Below are 20,389 nucleotides of genomic sequence, written 5' to 3' on the forward strand. Positions count from 1 at the left end.
AAACAAACAAACCAAAACAAACGCAAAGTATTCTCATGCTTTTGTTTTCAAAAAAGCTTTTGACTCAATTTGGCACGAGGGTCTGCTATACAAATTGATGGAAAATGGGGTTGGGGGAAAAACATATGACATTATAAAATCAATGTACACAAACAACAAGTGTGCGGTTAAAATTAGCAAAAAACACGTTTCTTTCCACAGGGCCAGGAGGTGAGACAGGGAAGCAGCTTAATCCCCACCCTATTCTACATATATATCAACGAATTGGCGAGGGCACTAGAACAGTCTCCAGGACCTGGCCTCACCCTACTAGAACCTGAAGTCAAATGTCTACTGTTTGCTAATGATCTGGTTCTTCTGTCACCAACCAAGGAGGGCCTACAGCAGCACCTAGATCTTCTGCACAGATTCTATCAGACCTGAGCCCTGACAGTAAATCTCAGTAAGACAAAAATAATGGTGTTCCTAAAAAAGATCCAGTTTCCAGGACCACAAATACAAATTCCATCTAGACACCGTTGCCCTAGAGCACACGAAAGAACGATACATACCTCGGCCTAAACATCAGCGCCACAGGTAACTTCCACAAAGCTGTGAACGATCTGAGAGACAAGGCAAGAAGGGCCTTCTATGCCATCAAAAGGAACATAAAATTTGACATACCAATTAGGATCTGGCTAAAAATATTTGAATCAGTTATAGAACCCATTGCTCTTTATGGTTGTGAGGTCTGAATTCTCAAAATGAGTTCTCAAATTGGGACAAACACCAAATTGATACTCTGCATGCAGAATTCTACAAAAATATCCTCAGTGTACAACATAAAACACCAAATAATGCCTGCGGAGCAGAATTAGGCAGATACCAACTAATTATAAAAATCCAGAAAAGAGCCGCTAAATTCTACAACCACCTAAAAGGAAGCGATTCCCAAACCTCCCATAACAAAGCCATCACCTAGAGAGAAATAAACATGGAGAAGAGTCCCCTAAGCAAGCTGGTCCTGTGGCTCTGTTCACAAACAGACCCCACAGAGCCGCAATACAGCAACACAATTAGACCCTACCAAATCATGAGAAAAACTAAAAGAGAATTACTTGACACATTAGAAAGAATTAACCGAAAAACAGATCAAACTAGAATGCTATTTGGCCCTAAACAGAGAGTACATAGTGGCAGAATACCTGACCACTGAGCATAGCCTTGCTATTGAGAAAGTTTGCTGAAGGCAGACATGGCTCTCATGAGAAGACAGGCTATGTGCACACTGCCCACAAAATGAGGTGGAAACTGAGCTGCACTTCTTAACCTCCTGCCCAATGTATGACCATATTAGAGACACATATTTCCCTCAGATTACACAGACCCACAAAGAATTTGAAAACAAATCGAATTTTGATAAACTCCCATATCTACTGGGTGAAATACCACAGTGTGACATCACAGCAGCAAGATTTGTGACCTGTTGCCAAAAGAAAAGGGCAACCAGTGAAGAACAAACACCATTGTAAATACAACTGATATTTATATGTTTATTTATTTTCCCTTTTGTACTTTAACTATTTGCACATCATTACAACACTGTGTATAGACATATTATACCATTTGAAATGTCTTTATTCTTTTGGAACTTTTGGAAGTGTAATGTTTACTGTTATTTTTTATTTTTTATTTCACTTTGTTTATTATCTATTTCACTTGCTTTGGCAATGTAAACATATGTTATCCATGCCAATAAAGCCCCTTAAATTGAAATTCAAATAGAATTGAGACAGAGAGAGTGTTTTAAATAAATACTGTAGATGACAGAAGGAGTTAGTTGGAGAATGAAAGAGAGTATGCTGATTAATGGACAGAGAGAGAGAGAGAGAGATTAGTGAAGGGAAAACAGAATGAAGGGAGGAATCAGCATGAGGTGGACAGAGTTAGGCTGAGAGGAGACAAATAGAGGGAGTGAGCGAGAGAGGAGAGGGAGTGGAAATGGGAGTCAAGACTTGCCAAAAAACGCACTGACAGGGTTGTGAACCGCATGTATCTCATTGTACTCTGTGCTTGGCTCTACTCTGCACTCTAACCCTCTGTGCTTGTTAGAGAGAAGAGGGGAAGAGAGAGAGAAGAGGAGAAGGAGGGGTGTCTGAGGGAGAGAGCGAGCACACACACACACACACACACACACACATGTGTTTGGCAGAAGTGAAACACCCACATAAAATCACTGGCCATTTTCTCAAGAGGTTGATCTTTGATGGGAAATCAAGGCTAGAGTAAATCCTACATTATGCACTCCCATTTCCTTGCATTCTCCAGGGACACATTTTTCGCGATTGATACATTTACATTTGAGTAATTTAGCAGATGCTCTTATCCAGAGTGAATTGTGCAGTGCATACATTTTCATACTTTTTTCTTACTGGTCCCCCGTGGGAATCAAACCCACAACCCGGGTGTTGCAAGCTCCATTTTCTACCAACTGAGCCACACTGGACCACTATATGCTTTTATACAACGATATACTTTCATACAAACTGTTGTTTTCTCTTCTCAGTCACTCTATTCATTATGCCAGTGTATTTACATAGTTTTTCTATAGTGACACTGCATTAGCTTAGCATTCAAATGAAGACCTTCTCCTCCAATGTCTTTTGAGAAAGAGGCGAGGAGAGAGGACACAAGGATCAAGGAAAGAGGAACTGAGAAAGCGCTATAGCACACGGTAGTTAGTTATCCATCTCGGGCTCAGTCAGGGTCACTTATAGGTGGCTCCTCTCTATTGGCTGCGGTGGAATGGACCAATCAGCATGCAGCGCATCCATGTGTCAGTGATTAATTACCCAGCATGCTCTCCCACTGTTAACAAGCTTAATCAACTCCTCGTGACGGGAGGTTTTCATTAACCGCAGAGTGCAAAGGTCTTGTTCTCCTTCTCCATCCTTCCATCCTCCTTTCCTCATTGTCTTGGGCTTTTTTCTTCGCTGTCTCAACCAGACTCACCTTCCTTCCTTCCTTCCTTCCTTCCATCCTCCTTTCCTCATTGTCTTGGGCTTTTTTCTTCGCTGTCTCAACCAGACTCACCTTCCTTCCTTCCTTCCTTCCTGTCCCGAACACCAACCTCTCTGTCCTGGTCTTGTCCTTTAATCTGTCATCCCCATGTCCCTCGCCGTCAATCCATTTCAGGATGTAATGGGCTTGGCCGACATGATGTGAGTCCTGCCAGGGCTGTAGATGTTACAGTAGCAGATCCAATGAGACAATTGGCCTGCTCCATCTTCTCCCTCCGTACACAGAGTGGCAGTTTGAGACACATTAGTGGAGACTGGAGGAAAAAGGTTTGAAATTTTGCAGATGTTTGGAAAAAAGCGCTTGTGTGTGTGTGTGTGCGTGTGCGCTCACACAGGAGTGTGTATGTGTGCGTGTAATACAGATGAATTTGAAACACAAAGTGATTTATTTTAATGAGATATTCAGCACATTATTAAAACGTTTATTGAGAGCAGAACCTGGTGTTGGGAAACAGAAATAGAGAAGATGGTGAGGGAGGAAAAAATATGTTGGGGAAGAGGATGATAAATCATTCCTGCTATTTCAAATCAACTATGAGTTGATGAGTTTCTGTCATTCTCTGTTTTTAATGATATGTTTCTGGGCTGATTCACTGAGTCATTCACTGCTATGTCAAATAGGACCTATATTATTAGTGTCTTATCATAAGTAAGGGGACTCTGCTGTATGTGTGTGTGTGTGTGTGTGTGCGTGCGTGCGCGTGCGTGTGCGCGTGCGCGCATGTGTGTGTGCATGTGTGTGTGTGTGTGTGTGTTTGCTTGCGTGGGTGTGTTTGTACAGTGCAGTATGTGAATGTGTCTACATGTATAGTACCAGACAAAAGTTTGGACACACTTACTCATTCAAGGGTTTTTCTTAATTTTTACTATTTTCTACATTGTAGAATAATAGTGAAGACATCAACACTATGAAATAAGTGTTAACCAAAATAACCAATAAAGTGTTAAACAATTCCAAATATATTTTATCTATAAGTAGCCACCCTTTGCCTTGATGACAGCTTTGCACACTCTTGGCATTCTCTCAACCAGCTTCATAAAGTAGTCACCAGGAATGCATTTCAATTAACACGTGTGCTTTGTTAATAGTCAATTTGTGGAATTTCTTTCCTTCTTAATGCGTTTGAGCCAATCAGTTGTGTTGTGACAAGGTAGGGGTGGTATACAGAAGATAGCCCTATTTGGTTAAAGACCAAGTCCATATTATGGCAAGAACAGCTCAAATAAGCAAAGAGAAACAACAGTCCATCTTCACTTTAAGACATGAAGGTCAGTCAATACGGAAAATGTAAAAAACGTTGAATGTTTCTTCAAGTGCAGTTGCAAAAACCATCAAGCGCTATGATAAAACTGGCTCTCATGAGGACCGCCACAGGAAAGGAAGACCCAGAGTTACCTCTGCTGCAGAGGATACGTTCATTAGAGTTACCAGCCTCAGAAATTGCAGCCCAAATAAATGCTTCACAGAGTTCAAGTAACAGACACATCTCAACATCAACTGTTCAGAGGAGACTGCGTGAATCAGGCCTTCATAGTCAAATTGCTGCAAAGAAACCACTACTAAAGGACACCAATAATAAGAAGAGACTTGCTTGGGCCAAGAAACACAAGCAATAGACATTAAACCTGTGGAAATTTGCCCTTTGGTCTGTTGAGTCCAATTTTTTTATTTTTGGTTCCAACCGCTGTGTCTTTGTGAGACGCAGAGTAGGTGAACGAATGAACGGATTATCTCCGCATGTGTGGTTCCCACCGTGAAGCATGGAAGAGGAGGTGTGATGCTGTGGGGGGTGCTTATTATTTAAAGTATTGAGATAAACTTTTGTTATTGACCAAATACTTATTTTCCACCATAATTTGCAAATAAATTCATAAAAAATCCTACAATGTGATTTTCTGGATTTTTTTTCTTCTCATTTTGTCTGTCATAGTTGAAGTGTACCTATGATGAAAATTACAGGCCTCTCTCATCTTTTTAAGTGGGAGAACTTGCACAATTGGTGGCTGACTAAATACTTTTTTGCCCCACTGTATATGTACGGGACTATATGCACATATAATATGCGTGCATGGTAAATCCCCCTGAATGAGGGATGTGTGTGTGAGAGAGAGAGAGGGAGAGAGAGATAGAGAGGGACAGATATATATATATATATATATATATATATATATATATAGAGATCTATATATATATATATATATATATATATATAGAGATATCTATATATAGAGAGAGAGAGGGAGGTAAAAATATGTTTCCAAGCTGGAGAACCAGTGCATGAGCAGTCATATTGTATGGCCTGAGTTTAACCTCCTCCGTGTGTGTGTGTGTGTGTCTTTTGCTGAGGATCTTTTAAGATGAATTTATTTGGAATTTATTTGGAATACCAAAGCCTGTGCTGAATGAGGGATGTGTGTGTGTGTGAGAGAGAGAGAGAGAGAGAGAGAGAGAGAGAGAGAGAGAGAGAGAGGGAGAGAGAGAGAGAGAGGTAAATATGTTTCCAGGCTGTAGAACCAGTGCATGAGCAGTCAAATTGTATGACCTGAGTTTAACCTTCTCCGTGTGTGTGTGTGTCTTTTGCTGAGGGTCTTTTAAGATGAATTTATTTGGAATATCAAAGCCTGTGCTGAATGAGGGATGTGTGTGTGAGAGAGAGAGATAGGGTTATGAAATTATCCAGAATATGTGTGTGGGTGTGAGGGGGGAAGAGGTAAATATGTTTCCAAGCTGTAGAACCAGTGCATGAGCAGTCATATTGTATGACCTGAATTTAACCTCCTCCATGTGTGATTGTGTGTGTGTGTGTGTGTGTGATTGTGTGCGTGCGTGGTTGTGACCATGGTTTGTGTGTGTGTGGAGGATGGTTGTGACCACGGGGTTTTGGTGCCGTGACCAACATGATATTCCCCACACAGAGGTCAGAGGTAGAGCCTGCTGGCTGTGGTGAGGACAGGCCTCAGCATGCTGATAATAAAGGTCACAGTGTATTTTACAGTCTGTTAAAATGGACATTATGCTGGAAAATAACTCTATAATGTCCTTTTTAATGGACTGTAAGATACGCAAAACACTACTGTACATACTTGGTTTCTTTGGGATTCATTGAAGCGACCCACAGAACAGCTTCTGTGAGACTGCTACCCGGCAGATGTACTAGTTTGTTGAATAAAGTACAAAACCTGCACTTTTTGTCAAACATTGATTTGCTTGTGATTTACGCATAACATTAACAGCTTCTTACTGTGAGAGTGGCTAATTGCCACACAACAAGGGCGAAAACTTTTAGCTAGTTTGTTAATGACATCGGAGTTAGGAGCCAGAGATTTGAGATGCTGAGGTCCTTTTTGATTTCAGATTGTGCTGCTCACAAAATTGTTGCGATGTCCGCACTCTATATCTAGTTCCCATGATTACCATCCCCATTTTCCAGAGCTCGTCATTTATAGAATGCACATGTTCTTAGTCTATTGGCCAGCAAATGAGACGAGAGCAACTGTGTAATCATTTCCTGGACCAGAAATAGTGGAGTGATTCAATCAAGACACTGTGGGCTCTTCAAATGAAGTGCATAAGAAAAAGCGACGCAACAGGAAAGACTTCAAAATAGGGTCATTCCTAATTAAACAAGGAATGTTAGATGAATTAACTCTGTGTGTATTTGATTAGCGAAGAAATATGATGTTGAAGCATGGTGAGCTTAAACCACAGAGCGAGACTGACAGCAGGATGAATGTGCTGGGGAGAACATATGGAAGGACAGATAGGTAGAGAAAAGACAGAGGGAAGATAGAAGGAAGATAGATAGACGGAGGAAACACAGAGGGAAGATAGAGAAAAGACAGAGGGAAGGTAGATAGATGGAGGAAAGACAGAGGAAAGACAGAGGGCAGATAGATAGATGGAGGAAAGACAGAGGAAAGACAGAGGGAAGATAGATAGATGGAGAAAAGACAGAGGAAAGACAGAGGGAAGATAGATAGATGGAGAAAAGACAGAGGAAAGACAGAGGGAAGATAGATAGATGGAGGAAAGACAGAGGAAAGACAGAGGGAAGATAGATAGATGGAGAAAAGACAGAGGAAAGACAGAGGGAAGATAGATAGATGGAGGAAAGACAGAGGGAAGATAGATAGATGGAGGAAAGACAGAGGAAAGACAGAGGGAAGATAGATAGATGGAGGAAAGACAGAGGAAAGACAGAGGGAAGATAGATAGATGGAGGAAAGACAGAGGGAAGATAGATAGATGGAGGAAAGACAGAGGGAAGACAGAGGGAAGATAGATAGATGGAGGAAAGACAGAGAAAAGACAGAGGGAAGATAGATAGATAGAGGGAAGACAGAGGGAAGATAGATAGATGGAGGAAAGACAAAGGGAAGATAGATAGATGGAGGAAAGACAGAGGGAAGACAGAGGGAAGATAGATAGATGGAGAAAAGACAGAGGAAAGACAGAGGGAAGATAGATAGATGGAGGAAAGACAGATAGAGATAGTTGGAAGGGGGGAGAGGATTAAAGGTGCATTGAAAGAGGGGAGTGAAGTGGAAAAACGGAGTGTTTGAAGGAGAGGAAGGAAAGGATGTGTCTACTATAAAGTAGCTGCTACTTCAATGTGTGAATGTGTGTGTTTGTGAATCTTTCTCTTGTTCTTACTCTCTCTCTCTCTCTCTGGGAGTTCTGTTTTCTCAATTGAGACTCCTCTATATCTCTCACTCAGCCCCAACTGCCAACCCCCTCCCTCTCTCTCTCTCTTTCATCACCCCTCTCTATCCTTCTCTCTCTCTCTCTCTCTCTCTCCCTCTCTCTCTCTCTCTCTCTCTCTCTCTCTCTCTCTCTCTCTCTCTCTCTCTCTCTCCCTCCCTCCCTCCCTCTCTCTCTCTCAATCCTCTCCCACCAGGGCTTGTTAAGCGGAGGGCTGATATGTCGCTCTCTCCCTGCAAATCTAATTGGAGACAGGCTTTCATTGGCATGACATGGAGATGAGTTGCCAAATCCTTTCAGACCCGCTTTAGACTGTTCACACACGCACGCACGCACACACACACACACACACACACACACACACACACACACACACACACACACACACACACACACACACACACACACACACACACACACACACACACACACACACACACACACACACACACACACACACACACACACACCACAGTACACATTGACGCAGCAGAGGAAGCAGCTAGCTCCGCCGACGACGCCAGGCGAAGCCACCGTGACAATCTGATACAAATCAAGCTCACAACACTTCAGAGTCTTAATAGGTTTAAATAATAGCCGCCCTCAACACTGCTCCCCATCCCAGCACATCTTATAGAAACGGGTGACATCCTGCAAAGAAGGAAGCGATGGAAGCACTTTTCTGTATACTAAACTCTGCATATATTCATACATGTGTTGCAGAGTGGTTGATGTGAGGTGTGGTTGAGGTGTTAGAGTCACTATGTTAAAGACGGGTTACTCACATATTATGCTTCATCCCAGTACAGTACGTTACAAATCCTCAGGGAGATGCAATAGGTTACAGTGTTGTATATCTACTGAGGCCGGTTGCTGTCATCTTTATGACCAACGGGATAATGATGATAGTGAGTCATTTAAGCTACTGTACTTTACTAGTCTCCTTTAGCTAATGTCTGCAACAGGCAGCTGTGTGGCAGCAGAAGTGGTGCCACTGCATCACATAATATGTACGTGTCAACTCGCGTGATTTCGCGCTGAACAATCAGACTCACATAGCACAATGCTGACAAAAGCATGTCAAAATTCAAACAATACTCTTCAGAGAGTTACAATAATAGGTATTTTTCCATCTCGAAGAAAAATGTCCTTTCTCTGCTCTCTTTTATTCATTTATCCGTTGAGCATCTCTCACATCACTCATAGGTTCCATCCAAAATGGCACCCTCTATCCTATTTTGTGCACCACTTATAACCAGGGCCCATGCAAGTGTTGGGCATCACATCACAGTTAGTAGGGCTAGTGAACACTGATGTGAGTGGACAGGACATGCAACTTGGTCGCTGATCAGGAGCGAGACAGTTTGGCCCTGCTGGCCCTGCAGGAGCGAGACAGTTTGACCCTGATGGCCCTGCAGGAGCGAGACAGTTTGACCCCGCTGGCCCTGCAGGAGCGAGACAGTTTGACCCCGCTGGCCCTGCAGGAGCGAGACAGTTTGACCCTGCTGGCCCTGCAGGAGCGAGACAGTTTGACCCTGCTGGCCCTGCAGGAGCGAGACAGTTTGACCCTGATGGCCCTGCAGGAGCGAGACAGTTTGACCCCGCTGGCCCTGCAGGAGCGAGACAGTTTAGCCCTGCTGGCCCTGCAGGAGCGAGACAGTTTGACCCTGATGGCCCTGCAGGAGCGAGACAGTTTGACCCCGCTGGCCCTGCAGGAGCGAGACAGTTTGACCCCGATGGCCCTGCAGGAGCGAGACAGTTTGACCCTGCTGGCCCTGCAGGAGCGAGACAGTTTGACCCTGCTGGCCCTGCAGGAGCGAGACAGTTTGACCCTGCTGGCCCTGCAGGAGCGAGACAGTTTGACCCTGATGGCCCTGCAGGAGCGAGACAGTTTGACCCCGCTGGCCCTGCACGAGCGAGACAGTTTGACCCCGCTGGCCCTGCAGGAGCGAGACAGTTTGACCCTGCTGGCCCTGCAGGAGCGAGACAGTTTGACCCTACTGGCCCTGCAGAAGCGAGACAGTTTGACCCTGCTGGCCCTGCAGGAGCGAGACAGTTTGGCCCTGATGGCCCTGCAGGAGCGAGACAGTTTGACCCCACTGGCCCTGCAGGAGCGAGACAGTTTGACCCTGATGGCCCTGCAGGAGCGAGACAGTTTGACCCTGCTGGCCGTGCAGGAGCGAGACAGTTTGACCCTGCTGACCCTGCAGGACACTGGTTGGCACCTCACAGACATGAGCTAATTGAGCTTTAGGACTTGGTGTGAAGAAGATAAACACGAAGAGTAAAAAAGACACTGACAGACTAATTCCATTAGGAGAATAAAAACGAGTGAATTGATGAGGATATTAAAGAGAACATTAGACTGATTAGCTGTTATTCTATGAATAATGGAATAGGTGTCTGCTGATCCAAGTGAATGACATTTGAGAAAGAGAGAGAGAAAAGAGAGAATGAGAATGAAAAGAGAGAATAGAATGATAGAGGAAAAGAGCAGAAAAAAGTATTGAAATTAAATTACATCTGTATCCGCACAGTGATGAATAATGTAGGACAGAGAGAGAATAGAGAGAGACGTGTGTAAAGGTGTGAAGAGGAGAGATTAGGGCTCAGGATAGATTGAGAAACGTGGAGGATCAAGAGGAGTCAATGGCTGCTGTGGATTTGTGGTTGATTGACAGGAAATTATGGGAAGGGACAAACACAGCATACATACAATAACACTCACCTTAGAAATGCATATGACCCTCAGAACATATGGAACGGATTTCAATAAAAAGGTTAGAGTTTAAGGGTGCGCCTGTGATGCGTTTGTGCACAAGCATATTATTTTAACACAGTTATTTCAAGTGAAGTGTCTCCTGACTGTCAACGTTTCAGGATTAATCCCCCAACCTCCCCTATTCTACTTCCACACTTCCGTCCCCCATTGACATGGAATGTGATTACCTCATCAAAGCAGAAGCTAGGTAACGGATCAAGCCATATCTGTCCCTGTGGGGGAGGTGGGAGATGTAACAGGGCGGGAAGTGGGCTTTGATGTGGAGTGGAGCGAGTAGACCTGAGCCAGGGAGAGTTCAGCACAGCCTGCTGCATGAGTAACATGGAGCCACAACCTATGGACACGCCCATACACACAGAGTCACACACAGAGCTGTCACATAGGCAGGCCATGCTTGCTTGCACACGGGAACATGCAGATATAGCATGGACGTCACACATATTCATTCACAAACTAACGATGTCACTCACTCACTCACTCACTCACTCACTCACTCACTCACTCACTCACTCACTCACTCACTCACTCACTCACTCACTGTGTACACGTACGGTGGGGACCAACATTACACCCTTGATTAAGATTAGAAAAAATGACTATATAAAATTAATTATTAAAATTATGTGCTATATTGTATGCTAAAAAAACATTATTTTATACTTATACAGTTGCTCAGTGAAAGAGATTTTGTTCAACAAGTAATCATTTTTTTGTCTTGAAAAAGTAGGGTTACAAATGATTGACAACCCTGTTTTCAATACCTTCAAATACCTCACCTTGGGAGGATAACGTAACTGAGCCTTTTTCTAAAATGTTTTATGAGTTGGAGAACACATTGGGAGGGATCCATACAGAATCCTTCCAGATCCTTGATATCCTTCGTCTGCGTTTTATGGGATTGTCCTCCTCAAATCAAACCACATGTTTTCAATTGGTTTCAAGTCTGGAAACGGACATAACTATTGCAAAAAGTTGATTATGTGGCCAGTTGATTATTTTGTGGATTTGTATGTATGTTGTTATTGTCTTCCTGGAAGAGGAATGGTTTAAGATTCATCCCAATGTGTTCTCCAACTCATTAAACATTTTGGGAAAAGGCTTAGTGTCATTATCCTTGTAAGGTGAGGTATTGAAAACAGGGGTGTCAGTAATATTGACCCCTGCCTTTTTGAGAGAAAAAAAATACATCTATTTCTCAGAGCAATTGTATTAGTATAAAATAATATACTTTTCCATTTGTGTAGCATAGAGTACAGCTCAGTATTTGAATTATTTATTTTATACAGTAATATTTTCTTATATTTGTGTCAATCATTTCAAACCCCACTGTACATATGAGCAGATTCACGCACACACACACACACACACACACACACACACACACACACACACACACACACACACACACACACACACACACACACACACACACACAGACACACACACACACACAAACACACAAACACAAATACACACACAGACACACACACACACACACACACACACAGGCATGTTTGTTTTACTATCCTTGTGGGGACCAAACAATTGATTCCCATTCAGAATCCTATTTTCCCTAACCCCTAACCCCTAAACCTAACCTTAAACCCTAACCACTAACCCTAATCCTAATTGTAACCCTAACCCTAACCGTAATCCTCACCCCTAAACCTAAAATAGCCTTTTTCCTTGTGGTGACCGGTGAGATGTCCGTACTTATCAGAATTTTCCATGTTTTACTATCCTTGTGAGGACACATACACATACACACACGCACACTCACAATCTCGCTCACACTCCTTCACTAGTAATCATACACACACTCACCCACTGACAAACTCATGAACACAAATAGACCCCTGACGTTCAGCTGATGCTGGGCGTAACCTCTTCATACAGTTCCTCTGATGTCCCCTCCAGTCCCTTAGTTCCATAAATAATGCATCTCAACCATCACATCCTCATGGGTGACTGAACAACATCGCCCCCTGGACCTCCCTTGAGTCTCCAGATGTTGTTTGTGTGTGTGGCCGCCCCATGTGCTGTACGTGTACTATCCTCCTTTACATCTCATTTCCGTTTGACCATTGACCTGACGTCCCGTTCTTCTGTCTTCCCTCTTGCTCTTCTCTCTCTTCCCCGTGTTTGCAGGACGACCACTCCATGTTCTTCCAGTTTGGCCCGTCCATAGAGCAGCAGGCCTCCATCATGCTGAAGATCATGGAGGAATACGACTGGTACATCTTCTCCATCGTCACCACCTACTACCCCGGATACCAGGACTTTGTCAACAAAGTGAGGCAGACCAGACCTGGGTTCAAAAACTATTGGAAATCAGTTCAAATACGCTATGTATACAAAAGTATGTGGACACCCCTTCAAATGAGTGGATTCGGCTATTTCAGCCACATGCATTGCTGACAGGTGTATAAAATCGAGCACACAGCATTCCAATCTCCATAGACAAACATTGGCAGTAGAATGGCTTTACGGACGAGCTCAGTGACTTTTAACGTGACACCGTCATAGGATGCCACCTTTCCAACAAGTCAGTTCATCAAATTTCTGCCCTGCTAGTGCTGTTATTGTGATGTGGAAACGTCTAGGAGCAACAACGGCTCAGCTGCGAAGTGGTAGGCCACACAATCTCACAGAATGGGACCGGCGAGAGCTGAAGTGCGTAGCGCGTAAAAATCGTCTGTCCTCCGCAACACTCACTACTGAGTTCCAAAATGCCTCTGCAAGCAACGTCAGCACAAGAAGTGTTCGTCGTGAGCTTCATGAAATGAGTTTCCATGGCCGAGCAGCCACACACAAGCCTAAGATCACTATGTGCAATGCCAAGCATCGGCTGGAGTGGTGTAAAGCTTGCCGCCATTTATACTCTGGAGCAGTGGAAACGCGTTCTCTGCAGTGATGAATCACGCTTCATCATCTGGCAGTCCGACGGATGAATCTGGATTTGGCAGATGCCAGGAGAACGCTACCTGCCCGAATGCATAATGCCAACTGTAAAGTTTGGTGGAGGAGGAATAATGTTCTGGGGATGTTTTTCATGTTTCGGGCTCCTTAGTTCCAGTGAAGAGAAATCATAACGCTACAGCGTTCAATGACAGTCTAGATGATTCTGTGCTTCCAAATTTGTGGCAACAGTTTGGGATGGTGCTTTCCAGTTTCAGCATGACAATGCCCTGTGCACAAAGCAAGATCCATACAGAAATGGCTTTTCGAGATCGGTGTGGAATAACTTGACTGGCCTGTACAGAGCCCTGACCTCAACCCCACCAAAAACCATCGGAATGAATTGGAACACCGACTGCGAGCAAGGCTTAATCGCCCAACATCAGTGCCCGACCTCATTAATGCTCTTGTGCCAGAATGGAAGCAAGTCCCCGCAGCAATGTTCCAATATCTAGTGGAAAGCCTTCCCAGAAGAGTGGAGGTTGTTATAGCAGCAAAGGGGGACCAACTCTATATTAATGCCCATGATTCTGGAATGAGATGTTCCACGAGCGGATGTCCACATACTTTTGGTCATGTAGTGTACTTTGTCTGAGCTTGATTGAGCTTGCCTGTTGCAATGAACTAAAAGAAAACTCTCATGTTCAAACCCTGCACATCTGGTACTCCAAGCAAAGTATTTTAAAAATGGCATCCATGTTCTCCTGTTTCTATATCTTATTCATCATTGTTCCTATGAAAACACTATGAGAGATGCCCCATACCAAACCTGTTGTTCCTATGAAACCCCTATGAGAGATGCCCCACACCAAACCTGCCAGGACCTAAAGGGGTGGCATGGTAGCCTAGTGGTTAGAGCGTTGGACTAGTAACCGGAAGGTTGCAAGTTCAAACCCCCGAGCTGACACGGTACAAATCTGTCATTCTGCCCCTGAACAGGTAGTTAACCCACTGTTCCTAGGCAGTCATTGAAAATACAAATTTGTTCTTAACTGACTTGCCTGGTTAAATAAAGGTAAAAAATAAAAAAAATAAAAAAAAGTACAACACTAGAGCTGAACTGGCACACTACTAGTCTTACACCTGCACAGCTAAACCCAAGAGAGGAGCCAGAAAGACTGACGACAGACAAACTGTTTACTTTTCAAGTGGTGTTTCTTGTGTGGATATTGGAACTGAACGTCAATACTTTTCTTTCCTCGTCTTCCTCCTCCTCCTTCTCCTTCTCCCTCTCTCCTCTTCTTTTCCTCATCCTCCCTCACTCTTCTACCTCCTCCTCCCCTCTCTCTTCTTCCTTCTCCTCCCTCTCTCCTCTCCCCCCACCCCCCTTTCCCTCTCCCCACCATAGATCCGGAGCACCATAGAGAACAGTTTTGTGGGCTGGGAGCTAGAAGAAGTCCTCCTGTTGGACATGTCTGTGGATGACGGAGACGCTAAGATCCAGAACCAGATGAAGAAGCTGCAGAGTCCTGTCTACCTGCTTTACTGCACCAAGGAGGAGGCCTACACCATCTTTGAGGTGGCAAACTCTGTGGGACTGACGGGATACGGGTACACCTGGATCGTACCGTCGCTAGTGGCCGGCGACGCCGATAATGTCCCCGCCGTGTTTCCCACAGGTAGTTACTGGATGGGGTTAGAATGGGGGTCAGCAGAAGGGTAAAAAGTTCAGGGGCATACTGATCCAGGAGCAGTTTATTCTCCTAAACGGAAAATACAAAACTGATCTTAGATCAGCGTTTCTGGGAAACTTCATCCTATTCTGGGTGAACTCAGCTATAAAGGGTGTTGGATTTTGGGATTACAAACCAGTTTTTAATTCATGTGGCACCTCTGTTATTTGAGATGGCTCTCTTAACCTCTCTCGCCACCTCCCACATTTTCACCCCTCATCCTTCCACATCTTCCCCTACCCCCCCATTTTCTTCTCTTTTTCCCTCTCTCTCTCGCTCTCTCCTTCTCTCAGGGCTAATTTCGGTGTCGTATGACGAATGGGACTACAGTTTGGAGGCTCGGGTGCGGGATGCAGTGGCTGTCATCGCCATGGCGACCTCCACCATGATGCTGGACCGGGGGCAACACACGCTGCTCAAGTCAGGCTGCAACGAGACCCCTAACAAGAAGGGCTCTAAACAAGGCAACTCCAATGAAGTGCTCAAGTGAGTGCCCTAGATATGGGGGTAGAAACATAGGGTATAGTATAGTAGAGACTATAAGGGCGCTACTGACCTGCAAAACGACTAACCATCATCTAAAACGGACACTTACCTTAACCAAACCCTTAACCCTGACCCTAACCCTAACCAAATTTGAGCCAATTCTGAAATGAAATATCGGTTTGCAGGTCAGGAGTGTCCGTATAGCCTTTTCCTTATAGTACACACACACCTAGACACACATACAATACCCATGCACATACACACACTCACACACATACACACACACACAGACCTTTGAGGAACATTGTCCTCTGTTTAGTCATCCCAGCAGAACCTGAAGAGGTGGATATGTGCAGTCTTTTACAACAGCCTTCGTCTTATCTTACCATTAACCACAATAATCATGAAAGAAAACACACATTTCTATTTCTTCATTTACTTGTTTTGTTATCTGACGCATTACAGTACAGAACATTACAGTACAGAACATTACAGTACACTCAGTACATGAATAATTAATCTCCATTTAACTTCATAGGGCTTTGCTTTTAGTGCCTGCATTGTTCATAGATTCTGTGACTAATTGAATGCTTGGGGACAAACGGATTAAATTAAAAGAGGTCCAAAGAACAGTAGGAGGTTAGGAGGTGTGTGTGTGTGTCTGTGTGTTTTGTGGGAGTGTGTGTTAGACTCCCTTCCTCTAGCAATGTTGTTGGGTTACTGATTGAGTTACATGTACAGTCGAATAAGGGCTGGATTATTAATGCTGCTCTTATTAGACAATATATACTCGTACAAATGCTTTTCCCTTCTCAATCCTCCACGTTCCTTTTCTAAAAATAAACATAATTGTATTTTTTGTGGTTGGTTTGGATTGTGGATTGGAATATGTGGGTTGTTGTTTGTGTGTGTGTGTGTGTGTGTGTGTGTGTGTGTGTGTGTGTGTGTGTGTGTGTGTGTGTGAGAGAGAGAGAGAGAGAGAGAGAGAGAGAGAGATAGATAAGCAACCTGGGTGAAAGTATAACATTTTTGGGATGTTAATTTGTTTTCTTATCAGATGCAGTTATGCGTATATACGTCCCTCATCGCAACTTCCAAACAACAGGAATAAAATGACATAAACCCATGAATATTTCAATCCCCAACGGAGTTCCTTCTCTGTCACTGAGACCCAGAGTTGGTAGTTAGGGCCTGGCATTCAATCTTCCTCCTGGAGTACACCTAGGACCCTTGTCAAAACCTTACACGCACGCACGCACACACACACACACACACACACACACACACACACACACACACACACACACACACACACACACACACACACACACACACACACACACACACACACACACACACACACACACACAGCAGAGTCCCCTTACTTATGATAAGACACTAATAATATAGGTCCTATTTGACTTAGCAGTGAATGACTCAGTGAATCAGCCCAGAAACATATAATTAAAAAAAGAGAATAATTAAATGGCTTGGATGCCCCTACCCTCCTCCCAACCCCCTCATGGCTGCCCCTTCCTCCCCCTTTCACCCCTCAACTCCTCCCCTAACTCCTGGAAAACCTTCCCCCCACCACCCCCCCAACCCCTCCAACCCCCCAGTAACAGACATTATGCCCTGTAGGCCCTATGTGCATGACTCAGGAACGTGGTGGATCCATGCCACCGGAGGATAGATAGTGTAATGCTAGAAATGCATGCCATGCTGTCAGACAGTGATGGACTACAGCAGGGGGGGCTCAGTGACTCACGCTCTCTGTTTGGGGAGGAAGTGTGGTGTTGTGTCTATGTCTGTATGTATGTCTGTGTCTGTCTGTGTGTGTGTGCATGTGAGTGCGTGCGTGCCTGTGTATCACATTCTCTGCTGGTTTTCGGGGGGCAGGTTGACCTCATGTGGATATAGCCTCTGACTGGAGGGTTCACTCATGTTTCTCCCTCCCTGCCACTGAGGAGAGGACAGAACAGGAGGTATTGTGTAATGAGAAAATGTGCTGGAAGTGGTTTTGGATGATGAGCTGCTATGGGGCTTATTGGTGGTATGGCTAGGGAAGCAGAGAGAGGGGAGAGTGTGGGATGAGAAGAAGTGTGTATGTGTGTACGTGTGTGTGTGCGTGCGTGGGGGAGGGGAGGAAGTGTGTAATTGTCTCTTATACATACAGTACCAGTCAAACATTTGGACACACTTACTCATTCAAGGGTTATTCTTTATTTGTACTATTTTCTAAATTGTAGAATAACAGCAAAGACATCAAAACTATGAAATAACACATATCGAATCATGTAGTAAGTGTTAAAGAAATCAAAATATATTTTAGATTTTAGATTGTTCAAAATTGCCACCCTTTGCCTTCATGACAGCTTTGCACACTCTTGGCATCTCTCAACCAGCTTCACCTGGAATGCTTTTCCAACAGTCTTGAAGGAGTTCCCACATATGCTGAGCACTTGTTGGCTGCTTTTCCTTCACTCTGTGGTCCAACTCATCCCAAACCATCTCAATTGGGTTGAGGTCGGGTGATTGTGGAGGCCAGGTCATCTGATGCAGCACTCCATCACTCTTCTTCTTTGTCAAATAGCCCTTACACAGCCTGGAGGTGTGTTGGGTCATTGTCCTGTTGAAAAAAAATGATAGTCCTAGTAAGTGCAAACCAAATGGGGTGGCGTATCGCTGTGGTAGCCATGCTGGTTAAGAGTGCCTTGAATTCTAAATAAATCACAGACAGTGTTACAGCAAAGCATCAACATCACACCTCCTCCTCCTCCTCCATGCTTCACGGTGGGAACCACACATGCGGAGATCATCCGTTCACCTACTCTGCGTCTCACAAAGACACAGCGGTTGGAACCAAAAATCTCAAATTTGGACTCATCAGTCCTCAGGACAGATTTCCACCAGTCTAATGTCCATTGCTAGTGTTTTTTGGCCCAAGCAAGTCTCTTCTTATTGTTTGTGTCCTTTAGTAGTGGTTTCTTTGCAGAAATTCCATCATAAAGGCTTGATTCACACCGACTCATCTGAACAGTTGATGTTGAGATGTGTCTGTTACTTAGACTCTATGAAGCATTTATTTGGGCTGCAATTTCTGAGACTGGTAACTGTAATGAGTTTTCCTTTCCTGTGGTGGTCCTCATGAGAGCCAGTTTCATCATAGCGTTTGATGGTTTTTGCGACTGCACTTGAAGAAACTTTCAAAGTTCTTGAAGTTTTCCACATTGACTGACAATCATGTCTTAAAGCAATGATGGACTGTCATTTCTCTTTGCTTATTTGAGCTGTTCTTGCCATAATATGGACTTTGTATTTTACTGTATATGGCTATCTTCTGTGTACCACACCTACCTTGTCACAACACAACTGATTGGCTCAAACACAAACCTGGCCCGTTTCCTGTTGCTCAGGGCAACATATTTTCCCAGAATTCTCAGCGTGCGTGTGGATCTACTTTCCAGGGGGGGTGTCTTATCTCTACAAAGTGGAGACTGCACCCCTCGGTGGTTCCCCAGATATGGGCCGGATCAGCATGGCCAACGTAGATCTTAAACATCGCAAGAAAATGCACATTGTTGTCTGTTCTTCTCAATGAGGGATCTGGGCGCTCCTTTGGGAACGGATGCTTTGGCGTATCAGTGGCCTCGTACCCTGCGCTGCGTTTCCTCCGATGCATCTGATTCAAGCCACCGTGGGGAGGGTCTTTCAGAAGGGTCTGTTGTTGATTGTTGTGTCTCCCCATTGGCCCAGACAACTCTGGTTCCCGGTGATCATGCGCCTGTTGGTCTGGGACCCGTAGAGGGTTCCGTGTCTTCGGGATCGATTGTCCAAGGCAGAGTTTGGCACCCACGACCACATATATGTGATCAGTTGGTTTGGCCCCTGAAAGGTTGAATTTGATGGGGAACTAGGGGTTTACTCTTGAACGTGATTACGACTGTACAGTTGGCGCGTCACACACTCTACGAGAGGGTTGTATACATATAAGTGGCGTGCGTTTGAGGGTTGGTGTCTGGTTAAAGGAGTTTCTCCTTTTCAAAGCTCTTTGGTGGACATTTTGATGTTCTTGCAATAACTTTTTGAGCAGGGCCTTTTTCACATTGGAGGTATATATGGCAGCCATCTCGGTGTGTCATGTAGGGATTGACAGCACTACCCAGTGGTCTCATCCTCTGGGGGTGCGGTACCTGAAAGGCATGCGTTGGCTCAGACCAGTGTCTGAGTGGCACCGATCTGGGACCTGGCTTTGGTCCTGGACACTCTGTCTGAGCCTCCGTTTGAACCATTGAAGTCTGTGGACCTGCTATGTAGCGTGCGTTGGCGTTTCACTCACAACAGGGGTTCTGTTGTTTTGGACATGCGGTTCTTGGTACGAGTTCTGATATTTCAGGCTTACAAGGTAAGTATTGTTCTTAGAACTGTGGGGTTTATGGACTGCAGTGGCAGCATGGCAGTGCGCATAGCCAAGTTGCAGCAGTTTCTGGTTCCCTATATGCTTCATGGAGTCGTGGCTGAACGACAACAATATCAACATACAGCTGGCTGGTTATACGATGTACCAGCAGGATAGAACAGCTGCGTCTGGTAAGACAAGGGACGGCGGTCTAAGTATTTTTGTAAACAACAGCTGGTGCATGATATCTAAGGAAGTCTCAAGCCATTGCTCGCCTGAGGTAGAGTTCCTCATGATAAGCTGCAGACCACATTACCTACAGAGAGAGTT

The 20,389-nt window shown here is 44.5% G+C and overlaps 1 protein-coding gene across 1 annotated transcript; it reads left to right on the forward strand.

Moving 5' to 3' along the window:
- Positions 1-12,551: 12,551 nt before the first annotated feature.
- On the forward strand, positions 12,552-15,660 carry LOC116352871 (glutamate receptor ionotropic, NMDA 2B; the record flags this gene model as incomplete). The annotated part of the gene is given in 4 exon segments (XM_031820352.1): positions 12,552-12,584; positions 12,692-12,835; positions 14,850-15,120; positions 15,468-15,660. Coding segments are annotated over 4 exon segments (641 nt in total), but the record flags the coding sequence as incomplete, so codon positions are not given.
- Positions 15,661-20,389: the final 4,729 nt, after the last annotated feature.

The sequence above is a fragment of the Oncorhynchus kisutch genome, unplaced genomic scaffold (genome assembly GCF_002021735.2).
Source record: "Oncorhynchus kisutch isolate 150728-3 unplaced genomic scaffold, Okis_V2 scaffold3270, whole genome shotgun sequence".
Lineage (NCBI taxonomy): Eukaryota > Metazoa > Chordata > Actinopteri > Salmoniformes > Salmonidae > Oncorhynchus > Oncorhynchus kisutch.